Source organism: Dermochelys coriacea, chromosome 7 (assembly GCF_009764565.3).
Source record: "Dermochelys coriacea isolate rDerCor1 chromosome 7, rDerCor1.pri.v4, whole genome shotgun sequence".
NCBI lineage: Eukaryota > Metazoa > Chordata > Testudines > Dermochelyidae > Dermochelys > Dermochelys coriacea.
Window position 1 is genome coordinate 125,247,351 of NC_050074.1, and position 13,791 is coordinate 125,261,141.

The 13,791-nt window shown below is 45.1% G+C and overlaps 1 protein-coding gene across 2 annotated transcripts in view; it reads right to left on the bottom strand.

Moving 5' to 3' along the window:
* Positions 1–13,791, bottom strand: part of ARMH3 (armadillo like helical domain containing 3) — a 184,143-nt gene that overhangs the window by 77,625 nt on the left and 92,727 nt on the right. For both annotated transcript variants that reach the window (XM_038409086.2, XM_038409087.2), the window contains exon 23: positions 5,003–5,078. In XM_038409086.2, coding sequence (XP_038265014.1) covers positions 5,003–5,078 — 76 coding nt within the window. The remainder of the gene's footprint in view (positions 1–5,002; positions 5,079–13,791) is intronic.

Genomic DNA, 13,791 nt, shown 5'->3' on the forward strand with positions numbered 1-13,791 from the left:
TTTAGAGACGAACACATTGATTTGGGCAACAGCTTTTATGGGCTTCAGCTCACTTCATCGGCTGCATGCAGTGGAAAATACAGTAGAAAGATATATATTGTGATACAGCATGGCCAGAGGGCAGCAGAAGGGTGATCGAGGGGAGATATGTAAGCCCCAGGATGATGAAAGCCTTATTCCCTGTAGAGGGAAGAGAGGTTGCTATAGATTAATTAGAGCACCTGAAGCCAGTCACCTGATAAAACCCCCAGCTTCAATCAGACAGTTGGAGGAGTTGAAGCAGAGTGATTTGGCATTGGAGAAGAGAGCAGTTTGGAAGGAAGCAGAGGAGAGTTTGAAGAAGTGCTGTGGTGGGCCAGAAGACCAAGACCCTAGGTAAAGGGAAACCTGGCTTGTGCAGAGCAGAGGGACTCCACAGACACAAGGGGTTGGGAGAAACCTGGGCCAAGCAGAGAGAGGTCAGGAAGCCCCACAAGCTGAAGAGCAGGAGAGGGAAGTAGCCCAGGGGAAGGAATCGCTAGTTCAAGTGGTTTGCCGCTATCCCTAGGGCCCCTGGGCTGGGACCCGGAGTAGAGGGTGGGCTTGGGTCCCTCCCTCTCCACGCCCCTTCTCTGGGATACTAGTGGGACAGTTAATACCCCAGATCAGGGGGCAAGAAATGGCGCCCTGAAACCCCCACCCAAGAAGAGAAAGCACGGGATTCATCATAGCAGTGCTGGCAATTTGCCACAATATACACAGAGAACATGAAACAATGGGTGTTGCCATACCAACTGTAACGAGACGAATCAATGAAGGTGGGCTACTCTCAGCAACACCCATTTTTTTCATGTTCTCTGTCACCTAGCCAGTTCTTAATGCCTTCTATGTATGCTTCATCGATATTGCATAGCACTTATTTTTTAACCAGAAAGTCATGTGATGCTAAGTCAAACCCCTTACAAAGTTTAAGTATATTACATCTGAAGTTATCTTTATCAACCAAACTTATCTCAGAGAATGAAATCAGGTTTGCTTGACAAGAACTATTTTCCAAAAAACCACATTGTTGGCAATAATTATATTTCTAGCCTTTAATTCTTTGGTGATTGAATCCTGGATTGGCTTTTCCGTTACTTTGCCCAGGCTAACCAGTCTATACTTACCCTAGTCAACCCACTTGCCGTTCATGAATAGGGCACAACATTAGCACTCTTCCAGTCTTCTGGTATTTCCCCTGTACTCCAAGATTTATTAAAATTTAAGAGCAGCAAGCTATACATCTCCCCAGCCAACTTTTTAGGACTCTCAGGTGAAAGTTATCTGGGCCTGCAGATTTCAAAATGTTTATCTCTAGCAGATGTTGTTTAACATTCTCCATCATAGGTGCTGGAACTAGGGGTGCTGCCACACCTGTTGGCTTGACATGGTAGCAACAACCCAAATACATGATTCCCACCTGCAGCAACCCCATTATAAAAACTGTTCCAGCACCACTGTTCTCCGTAGTAACTAATGGATTGGAAAGTACTTCCTCATCCTTGTGTGATTTCAATACACCATCCTGCTCCCTTTCAAATGCTGAATAGAAATATCTCAAAAATTTCTGCCTTTTCTGCATCATTATTGACAACGTTACCATCTCCATCTGATAATGGGCCTATACCATCACTTGGATTTCTTTCATTCCTAATATACTTAAAATCCTCCTTATTGACCTTGGCTCTGCCAGCCATAGAGTTTCCCCGGTCTTTAGCTTACCTTATCTATTTGCAAAAAGAAAAGGAGTACTTGTGGCACCTTAGAGACCAACACATTTATTTGAGCATAAGCTTTCGTGAGCTACAGCTCGCTTCATCGGATGCATTTGGTGGAAAATACAGAGGGGAGATTGATATACACACACAGAGAGTTGTGTGTGTATATCAATCTCCCCTCTGTATTTTCCATCAAATGCATCCGATGAAGTGAGCTGTAGCTCACGAAAGCTCATGCTCAAATAAATTTGTTAGTCTCTATGGTGCCACAAGTACTCCTTTTCTTTTTGCGAATACAGACTAACACGGCTGCTACTCTGAAACTTATCAATTTGCTAAACTTCATGACTCCTCATTTATATCGATTGCAATCTATTTCCCCATATTTGACATTGTTTTTTTATTTCTAATCTCTGCTTTCACCCCCCCAAATGAAGAAGAATGGGCTTTTAGCCAAAGTTGTCCTCTTTCTTGATTGTGGAGTTGTGTCTTTTTGGCCATCTAATCAGTTAAAATACTCCAACTTTTCATTCATATTTTTCTGTCTAAATTTTTCCTCCCAATCAATTTCACTAATAATTTTCTTCATCTTTGGAAAATGAGCCCTTTTGAAGCACTAAGTATGTATATCATTGGCTGGGACTGTCCTCCATTTGCCTTTATTGAAAGCAATCAGGTCATGATCACTGATCCGTAGGCAACCACCAACTTCCCATTCTGGGAAGTATTTAACTTTAGCCATCACGAGGACCAAAACATAGCTCTGCTTGTATGCAGAGAACAACCCAAATCTCTCATGATGCTGTCCTTGACAGTGGAAGCTGAGAGTCTTTGAACAAAACATGCCAACAGTAGACGATGGCCCACTGGTACCAAGCCACTGGTTGGGATTAAGGGTAAAAGCCAGTTTCTAAAGCTTCCATGATATGCCAGTCCAAGATGCAGGAGTGCCCACATTTTGACCAACTGAGACCTGCATAAATAACCTGCCTAAATTGGAATGCCTTGCCTTCCTTGGGTGAAACGCAGCCCTTCTCGCCTTTCACACAGTACATCTGACCAGCAGATGCTGCAGGCCCCAGCAGACAGCACAGAGCAGCGAGGGGAAATTACAGAGACTAAAATGAGAAACAGGGTGATGGTTTACGTGCGATAGTCTTGCAAGTCCAGCCCACTGAAATGAAAGTCTCTTGAAGCCCCCCCTGCGAGACGGAAGAACACAGCTTCACAACAGAACCCACCACTCCAGCCCAGCCAGGGTCGACAGGCAAGTCCACGCGAGCTTTGCTCAAGCTGAAGCAGCATGGATACAATCTTTGTCAACGGCTAGATGATCAGCTCCCCCAAGCGCAGTCTGGGCTGCACCCAGGCCGGCCACTAGGCTAATACGGATTAAAGAAATCCCAGGGTTCTAAGTGATACTGTAGTGGTGTCACCAGGACCTATTCAACAACCTTTGCCCAGGAAGAGGGGCTCTGACAGCCTCCTGCAAGGAACTACAATTCATGACAAAAAAGGGATCTGAACTGAAAGGGAGGGTGGAAGAAGAGCATGCACGGAGCAACAACAACAAAAATCTCTCTCAAGGCTAAAACAGGAGCCCGTGGAGCCAGTTTCCCCCGTCCACCCGCTCTGCCGGCTGTTGGGTGCCCCCGGCGAGGGCAGCAGTGGGAAGGAAATCACGTTGCCAATTGTTTGCTTTTATCTTTTCAGCTGCTTGAGAGGATCAGTTTTAATGAATAAGTGTTGGGGAGACTCGGTGCCCAGAAGGGAAAGTGAACCTGCTCGTTTACAGGCTACAGATCAAGCCTAGAAACCTGGGCAGCCACATGCTTTCCACCTGTGAATACTCGCTTCCCAGTTTAGAGAGGCTTCTGAATTTCCAGAGCACTCCAAGGGCAGACACTTGTGACGCTTTAAATATCTGCTCTGCAGCTTCATTTAGGAAGTATTAACTGCCCACAAAGGTTTCATTTAAATCTGTTTATGAAAAATAAAGACGGGAACAAGATAAGTCTTCTGGAACCTCTACGTGAGGAAATGAAACTTACAGAGGAAACCTTTAAAGGTGGTTAAGAGACACATAAAACAAGTATTTCCTTGAAATGTGCCCTCAGAGAGAGTTTGCCTTGTACGTGCCGTTGTCCGTTGTGAGAGAATTGCAAAGAACTGAGACAGCTCCACCGAGCTACCTTCTACTTCCCAGGAAGGCAGCATGCCTCAGGGCAGTTCCAATTTGGACTCTGCTCCTGACTTTTAGTGTGGACTTGGGCCTCAGTTTCGCCTTCTGGAAAATATGGCCAATGCCACTGATTATTTACATGGTGGTGCCCACATGGTGCTTGGCACTTCCCAGGCACAGAGAATGGTGCAGTGCCTGCTCCACGGAGCATGCCATCGGCAATGAGAAAAACACACCAAAAGGTAGGAGGAAAGGGGTTCAACACCCAAGGAGTGACTGGGGTGCAGATGGGCACAAGCCTTCATAGCTGACATGGGTTTTTAATTTTTAAAGTCAAACACTAAATTCCCCTCCCTCCACCTTCCAAGCAAACTGGGTCAGACCCATGGGCCATCCAGCCCAGTATTCTGTCTTCAGCAGTGGTTTGGGACTAGAGATTTCAGAGCAAGAAACTTTGAAGCTCTGATGGAAGCCTCTACAGCTGTGGACTAAGGTGGCATAAGGGACGGTTAATCCCTAGCCCCACTGGCTAGTGATTGACTTGTGGCCCTGGGGCAGGAGAGTTCAATAGGTCCAACTGAAACCATCTTCAAATAAGCATTTTTACATTTTTTTTCCTTATTTTTCTAATTCCTTGCAGTTTTAAAAGGGGCTTGGGAACGGGCTCAAAGCCTCTGCTCTGGGCTCTGCAAAGAGGATCTCTGTGGGCAAGACAGACACCACGAGCAGGCAACTCAGAAGCAGCCATTTTAGACTCATGAATGCAATGGAAACAAGCAAGAGTGAAAGCCCATTTGACCCACAATCGCTCTGCCAGCCTGCAAGGGGTGCAATAAGGATTAATTCATTAGGTGCTTTGACAGCACAGAGCCCCCTGAAAGAGCTCGGCATTATTATTATAAAAAGTAGTTCACACTTTCATGAGCCCTCCACCCTCTTTGCTGAAGGTAGCAATTTAGCCTAATACAGCAAATCAAATTCCAAAACAAACTTTGTGCAACAAACATGGAAGTGTCGAAACAGGGCAGAGCCATGCAGAACACCTCCCAAGAACGCCAACACTGCCTTCATTCCCACGCCTTACCTGATATTGACTAACGCATGGGTCACCTTGCTGGCGGGCTCCTTCCACTGACCGACATTGGTCGAAAGTCGTAGAACTGAAAGAGGGGGAGAGAGATCCTTAAGACTGCTGGCACTGAACCGACACCAGAGCAACATATTCTAACCTGAAACGTCCAGTCAAACAGCAGCCGGAGGGCCAAGTCACAACGAGACCAGCGCACCTGTTTTAGTTTGGCCAACAGAACCCCGCCCTCTGCCCCCAGTCCGGTTAGCACGACCTGGGTTGGGGGTCTCACTCTCGGGCCATAAATACACAGCCTCTTCTAAGGCCATTTCAGAGATTTTAGGAATATAAAAAAGCTGCATAGGCCAAAGTGCAGCCTCCCTTTCTGGAGTGGAGTGAGGGGGAGCTAATCCTGCCAACCTGATTTCATCTCCATGTCTCCAAACCCCCTTCCTCCAGAAAGGAGGGCTTAACGTCTTGGATTCATTCACTGCTCTCTGCTTATGCCACTTTCTCTGATATCTTACTCCACATTTGCTCCCCTTCTGCTCAGCTCCAGCTCCTATTTATTCAGGGTTTCAAACGTTCTAGACCTCGCCCCGTCATTTCAGATGATCCCCATTTAGAAAGTTTCTTTGGCTCTGTTAACCAGCCTCCTAGAGAAGGATCATACACCAGTATGGGGAGAAGCCTGCTCCCCAGAGAGACCAGCACGTCCCCTCTGCCTCACCGAGACAGGGAGCAGATCTGAAAATGTTCCAGACCGGGCAGAACGTCTCTGGAAACCCAGTGTGCTGCTGACCGAGTGCCCAAGGTATTTATTCAGGTCCAAAGTGTTTCCAGGCAACCCATCATCTCGGCATCCACACCTCAAACACAGTTACAAAGCAGTGAAGAAATCCAGAACAAAGGGTGTTTTCTTTACGCAGTGTGCTCTGCTGGAACTGTGGGTGAATTCATATGGTCAAGGAATAATCCATTTCTGATGCCAAGCCTGGAGCTAGGATTTTCTGAAAAGGGGTACCTGGTACTTGTACATGAACATAGCTTCTTGCCCCAGGAGCACAGTGCCCTCACTAGGGCTGTCTATAAACATCAATACTACTTCAACAAAGCCTGTGAATCCATGAGCAGGGTGGGTTAATGTACAGTGCTCACCAGCTCTGCAGACTGGGTAAAGGAAGATTCAGGGCACAAACACATAAGAATGGCCAGACTGGGTCAGACCAATGGTCCATCTAGCCCTGTATCCTGTCTTCCAACAGTGGCCAATGCCAGGTGCCCCAGAGGGAATGAACAGAACAGGGAATCATCAAGTGATCCATCCCGTCGCCCATTCCCAGCTTCTGGCAAACAGAGGCTAGGGACTCTATCCCTTCCATCCTGGCTAATAGCCATTGATGGACCTATCCTCCATGAATTTATCCAGTTCTTTTTTGAACCCTGTTATAATCTTGGCCTTCACAACATCCTCTGGCAAGGAGTTCCACAGGTTAACTACATTGTGTGAAAAAATACTTCCTTTTGTTTGTTTTAAACCTGATGCCTATTAATTTCATTGTGTGACCCTTAGTTCTTGTGTTATGAGAAAGAGTAAATAACACTTCCTTGTTTATTTTCTCCACACCAGTCATGATTTTATAGACCTCAATCATATCCCCCCCTTAGTCGTCTCTTTTCCAAGCTGAAAAGTCCCAGTCTTATTAATCTCTTCTCATACGGCAGCCGTTCCATACCCCTAATCATTTTTGTTGCCCTTTTCTGAACCTTTTCCAATTCCAATATATCTCTTCTGAGATGGGGCAACCACATCCGCATGCACTATTCAAGATGTGGGACTACTATGGATTTATACAGAGGCAATATGATATTCTCTTTCTTATTATCTATCCCTTTCTTAACGATTCCCAGAATTTGTTTGTTTTTTTGTCTGCCGCTGCACACTGAGTGGATGTTTTCAGAGAACTATCCACAATGACTCCAAGATCTCTTTCTTGAGTGGTAAGAGCTAATTTAGACCCCATCATTTTATATGTACAGTTGGGATGATGTTTTCCAGCGTGCATTCCTTTGCATTTATCAACACTGAATTTCATCTTCCATTTTGTTGTCCAGTCACCTAGGTTTGAGATCCCTTTGTAGCTCTTCACAGTCTGTCTGGGACTTAACTATCTTGAGTGGTTTTGTATCATCTGCAAATTTTGCCACCTCATTGTTTACCCCTTTTCCCAGATCATTTTTGAATATGTTGAATAGGACGGGGCGCAGTACAGACCCCTGGGGGACACAACTATTTACCTCTCTCCATTCTGAAAACTAACCATTTATTCTTACCCTTTGTTTCCTATCTTTTAAGCAGTTACCAATCCACAAGAGGACCTGCCCTCTTATCCCATGATTGCTTACTTTGCTTAAGAGCCTTTGGTGAGGGCCCTTGTCAAAGGCTTTCTGAAATCTAAATACACTATATTCACTGGTTTCAGAGTAGCAGCCGTGTTAGTCTGTATTCGCAAAAAGAAAAGGAGTACTTGTGGCACCTTAGAGACTAACAAATTTATTAGAGCATAAGCTTTCGTGAGCTACAGCTCACTTCATCGGATGCATTTGGTGGAAAAAACAGAGGAGAGATTTATATACACACACACACAGAGAACATGAAACAATGGGTTTATCATACACACTGTAAGGAGAGTGATCACTTAAGATAAGCCATCACCAACAGCAGGGGGGGGAAGGAGGAAAACCTTTCATGGTGACAAGCAGGTAGGCTAATTCCAGCAGTTAACAAGAATATCAGAGGAACAGTGGGGGGTGGGGTGGGAGGGAGAAATACCATGGGGAAATAGTTTTACTTTGTGTAATGACTCATCCATTCCCAGTCTCTATTCAAGCCTAAGTTAATTGTATCCAGTTTGCAAATTAATTCCAATTCAGCAGTCTCTCGTTGGAGTCTGTTTTTGAAGCTTTTTTGTTGAAGGATAGCCACTCTTAGGTCTGTGATCGAGTGACCAGAGAGATTGAAGTGTTCTCCAACTGGTTTTTGAATGTTATAATTCTTGACGTCTGATTTGTGTCCATTCATTCTTTTACGTAGAGACTGTCCAGTTTGGCCAATGTACATGGCAGAGGGGCATTGCTGGCACATGATGGCATATATCACATTGGTAGATGCGCAGGTGAACGAGCCTCTGATAGTGTGGCTGATGTGATTAGGTCCTATGATGGTATCCCCTGAATAGATATGTGGACAGAGTTGGCAACGGGCTTTGTTGCAAGGATAGGTTCCTGGGTTAGTGGTTCTGTTGTGTGGTGTGTAGTTGCTGGTGAGTATTTGCTTCAGATTGGGGGGCTGTCTGTAAGCAAGGACTGGTCTGTCTCCCAAGATCTGAGAGAGCGATGGCTCGTCCTTCAGGATAGGTTGTAGATCCTTGATGATGCGTTGGAGAGGTTTTAGTTGGGGGCTGAAGGTGATGGCTAGTGGCGTTCTGTTGTTTTCTTTGTTGGGCCTGTCCTGTAGTAGGTGACTTCTGGGTACTCTTCTGGCTCTGTCAATCTGTTTCTTCACTTCAGCAGGTGGGTATTGTAGTTGTAGGAATGCATGATAGAGATCTTGTAGGTGTTTGTCTCTGTCTGAGGGGTTGGAGCAAATGCGGTTATATCGTAGCGCTTGGCTGTAGACAATGGATCGAGTGGTATGATCTGGATGAAAGCTAGAGGCATGTAGGTAGGAATAGCGGTCAGTAGGTTTCCGATATAGGGTGGTGTTTATGTGACCATCGCTTATTAGCACCGTAGTGTCCAGGAAGTGGATCTCTTGTGTGGACTGGTCCAGGCTGAGGTTGATGGTGGGATGGAAATTGTTGAAATCATGGTGGAATTCCTCAAGAGCTTCTTTTCCATGGGTCCAGATGATGAAGATGTCATCAATGTAGCGCAAGTAGAGTAGGGGCATTAGGGGACGAGAGCTGAGGAAGCGTTGTTCTAAATCAGCCATAAAAATGTTGGCATACTGTGGGGCCATGCGGGTACCCATCGCAGTGCCGCTGATTTGAAGGTATACATTGTCCCCAAATGTGAAATAGTTATGGGTCAGGACAAAGTCACAAAGTTCTGCCACCAGGTTAGCCGTGACAGTATCGGAGATACTGTTCCTGACGGCTTGTAGTCCATCTTTGTATGGAATGTTGGTGTAGAGGCTTCTACATCCATAGGGGCTAGGATGGTGTTTTTAGGAAGATCACCAATGGACTGTAGTTTCCTCAGGAAATCGGTGGTGTCTCGAAGATAGCTGGGAGTGCTGGTAACGAAGGGCCTGAGGAGGGAGTCTACATAGCCAGACAATCCTGCTGTCAGGGTGCCAATGCCTGAGATGATGGGGCGTCCAGGATTTCCAGGTTTATGGATCTTGGGTAGCAGATAGAATACCCCAGGTCGGGGCTCCAGGGGTGTGTCTGTGCGGATTTGTTCTTGTGCTTTTTCAGGGAGTTTCTTGAGCAAATGCTGTAGTTTCTTTTGGTAACTCTCAGTGGGATCAGAGGGTAATGGCTTGTAGAAAGTGGTGTTGGAGAGCTGCCTAGTAGCCTCTTGTTCATACTCCGACCTGTTCATGATGACGACAGCACCTCCTTTGTCAGCCTTTTTGATTATGATGTCAGAGTTCTTCATCATCTGGACCCATGGAAAAGAAGCTCTTGAGGAATTCCACCATGATTTCAACAATTTCCATCCCACCATCAACCTCAGCCTGGACCAGTCCACACAAGAGATCCACTTCCTGGACACTACGGTGCTAATAAGCGATGGTCACATAAACACCACCCTATATCGGAAACCTACTGACCGCTATTCCTACCTACATGCCTCTAGCTTTCATCCAGATCATACCACTCGATCCATTGTCTACAGCCAAGCGCTACGATATAACCGCATTTGCTCCAACCCCTCAGACAGAGACAAACACCTACAAGATCTCCATCATGCATTCCTACAACTACAATACCCACCTGCTGAAGTGAAGAAACAGATTGACAGAGCCAGAAGAGTACCCAGAAGTCACCTACTACAGGACAGGCCCAACAAAGAAAACAACAGAACGCCACTAGCCATCACCTTCAGCCCCCAACTAAAACCTCTCCAACGCATCATCAAGGATCTACAACCTATCCTGAAGAACGAGCCATCGCTCTCTCAGATCTTGGGAGACAGACCAGTCCTTGCTTACAGACAGCCCCCCAATCTGAAGCAAATACTCACCAGCAACCACACACCACACAACAGAACCACTAACCCAGGAACCTATCCTTGCAACAAAGCCCGTTGCCAACTCTGTCCACATATCTATTCAGGGGATACCATCATAGGACCTAATCACATCAGCCACACTATCAGAGGCTCGTTCACCTGCGCATCTACCAATGTGATATATGCCATCATGTGCCAGCAATGCCCCTCTGCCATGTACATTGGCCAAACTGGACAGTCTCTACGTAAAAGAATGAATGGACACAAATCAGACGTCAAGAATTATAACATTCAAAAACCAGTTGGAGAACACTTCAATCTCTCTGGTCACTCGATCACAGACCTAAGAGTGGCTATCCTTCAACAAAAAGCTTCAAAAACAGACTCCAACGAGAGACTGCTGAATTGGAATTAATTTGCAAACTGGATACAATTAACTTAGGCTTGAATAGAGACTGGGAATGGATGAGTCATTACACAAAGTAAAACTATTTCCCCATGGTATTTCTCCCTCCCACCCCACCCCCCACTGTTCCTCTGATATTCTTGTTAACTGCTGGAATTAGCCTACCTGCTTGTCACCATGAAAGGTTTTCCTCCTTCCCCCCCCTGCTGTTGGTGATGGCTTATCTTAAGTGATCACTCTCCTTACAGTGTGTATGATAAACCCATTGTTTCATGTTCTCTGTGTGTGTGTGTATATAAATCTCTCCTCTGTTTTTTCCACCAAATGCATCCGATGAAGTGAGCTGTAGCTCACGAAAGCTTATGCTCTAATAAATTTGTTAGTCTCTAAGGTGCCACAAGTACTCCTTTTCTTTTTACTATATTCACTGGATCCCCCTTGTCCACATGCTTGTTAACCCCCTCAAAGAATTCTAATAGATTGGTAAGGCATTGATTTCCCTTTACAAAAACCATGTTGACTATTCCCCAAAAAATTATGTTCATCTATGTGTCTGACAATTTTGTTCTTTACTATAGTTTCAACCAGTTTGCCCAGTACTGAAGTGAGTCTTACTGGCCTGTAATTGCCAGGTCTCCTCTGGAGCCCTTTTTAAAAATTGGCATCACATTCCTATCCTTCAGTCATTTAGTACAGAAGCTAATTTAAATGATAGGTCACAGACAAGTTAGTAGACCTGCAATTTCACATTTGAGTTGCTTCAGAACTCTTGGGTGATTATCATCTGGTCTTGGTGACTTATTACTGTTTAGTGTATCAATTTGTTCAAAAACCTTCTCTAATGACACCTCAATCTGGGACAGTTCCTCAGATGTGTCACCTAAAAAGAATGGCTCAGATTTGGGAATCTCCCTAACATCCTCAACCATGAAAACCGACGCAAAGAATTCATTTAGTTTCTCCGCAATGGCCTTATCGTCCTTGAGTGCTCCTTTAACATCTCGATCGTCCAGTGGCCCCACGGGTTGTTTAGCAGGCTTCCTGCTTCTGATGTATTTTAAAAAATTTTTGCTATTACTTTTTGAGTCTTTGGCTAGCTGTTCTTCAAATTCTTTTTTGGCCTTCCTAATTGTATTTTTACACTTCCTTTGCCAGAGTTTATGCTCCTTTCTATTTTCCTCACTAGGATTTAACTTCCACTTTTTAAAGGGAGGCCTTTTTGCCTCTCACTACTTCATTTACTTTGTTCTTTAGCCACGGTGGCACTTTTTTGGTTCTCTTACTATGTTTTTTAATTTGGGGTATACATTTAAGTTAAGCCTCTATTATGGTGTCTTTAAAAAGTTTCCATGCAGCTTGCAGGGATTTTACTTTTGGTGCTGTACTTTTTAATTTCTGTTTAACTAACTTCCTCATTTATGTGTAGTTCCCCTTTCTGAAATTAAATGCTACCGTGTTGGGCCACTGTGGGGTTTTCCCCACCACAGGGATGTTAATTTTATTATATTATGGTCACTATTACCAACCAGTCCAGCTATATTCACCTCTTGAACCTGATCCTATGCTCCAATTAGGACTAAATCAAGAATTGCCTCTCCTCTAGTGGGTTCCAGGACTAGCTGCTCCAAGAAGCAGTCATTTAAGGTGTCAAGAAACTTGATCTTTGCATTCCGTCCTGAGGGACATGTACCCAGTCAATATGGGGATAGTTGAAATCCCCCATTATTATTGAGTTTTTTATTTTAGTAGCCTCTCTAATCTCCCTGAGCATTTCACAGTCACCATCATCATCCTGGCCAGGTGGTCAGTAATATATCCCTGCTGCTATATTCTTATTATCTGAGCATGGAATTACTATCCATAGAGATTCTATGGTACAGTTTGGTTTATTTAAGATTTTTACTGCATTTGATTCTTCGCTTTCTTTCACATGTAGTGCTATGAACTTTACAAGAACTGGGCCATTTGGACCCTGTCCTTTGGCTCTATTATTAGTCTCCACCCACAACTGGCCCAGCAGAAGGGCAAGTACAGAGCGAGCACATTGGCAAAGCCTAGGGAAAGCTCCTTGGATGCCTAGACAGACACAGCTGTAGCGCCTCACTTCCAGGAGCCCCAGACACTTGCAGTTTCCTAGAGGAAAAGAAGGTGCCGGCTCTGAGCGCAGCGCTGTTTTGTCAGAGTGCAAGTATCCCATTCCTAACACCGGCAGCAATGACTTCAAAGCCGTTTCCACTCAGGCATCTGTAGTGTTAATTCACAGGGTTTCGCTTCACAGAGCGGAATGGAAAATGTATTTATGTGAGAAATGAATTGCTTCAGCAGGTCAGACATGCCTATTGCAGCCCAGTCTAAAGAGTCTGAGCGTGGTATTCCTTCGTTCCACTTTTCTCTGGCTTCACCTGCTGCCCAGTGCAGACATGTCCTGTTACCGGCTTAGCTCCTTGGGCAGTGATTGGCTCCAAAGGGAAGGGCGGCAGCATTTGCTTTGTGAGCATCACTGACTCTTTGGTACTTTGCATGGGTGGCAAAAAATACAGGTAATTTACAACAGAGGGATAAAAACAGAAGAACATAAGAACGGCCAGACTCAGTCAGACCAATGGTCCATCTAGCCCAGTATCCTGTCTCTGACAGCAGCTGGTGCCAGGTGCCCCAGAGGGAATGAACAGAGCAGGAGAATTTATTGAGCAATCCATTTCCTGTCCTCCAGTCCTAGCTTCTGGCAGTCAGAGGTTTAGGGACACCCAGAGCATCTTGACTAACAGCCATTAATGGACCTATCCTCCAGGAACTTAGCTGGTTCTTTTTTTAACCCACTTGTATTTTTAACCTTCACAACTTCTCCTGGCAAGGAGTTCCACAGGTTGACTGTGCGTTGTATGAAGAAGCACTTCCTTCTGTTTGTTTTAAACCTGCTGCCTATTAATTTCGTTTGGTGACCCCTGGTTCTTGTGTTATGGAAAGGGGCAAATAAAACTTCTTTATTCACTGTCTCCACACCAGTCATGGTTTTATAGCCCTCCAGCATATCCCCCCCATAGTTGTCTCTTTGCAAAGCTAAACAGTCCGAGTCTGATTAATCTCTCCTCATACGGAAGCTGTTCCATTCACCTCATCATTCTCCACACCGTTTCCAGTTCTAATGTATTTCTGT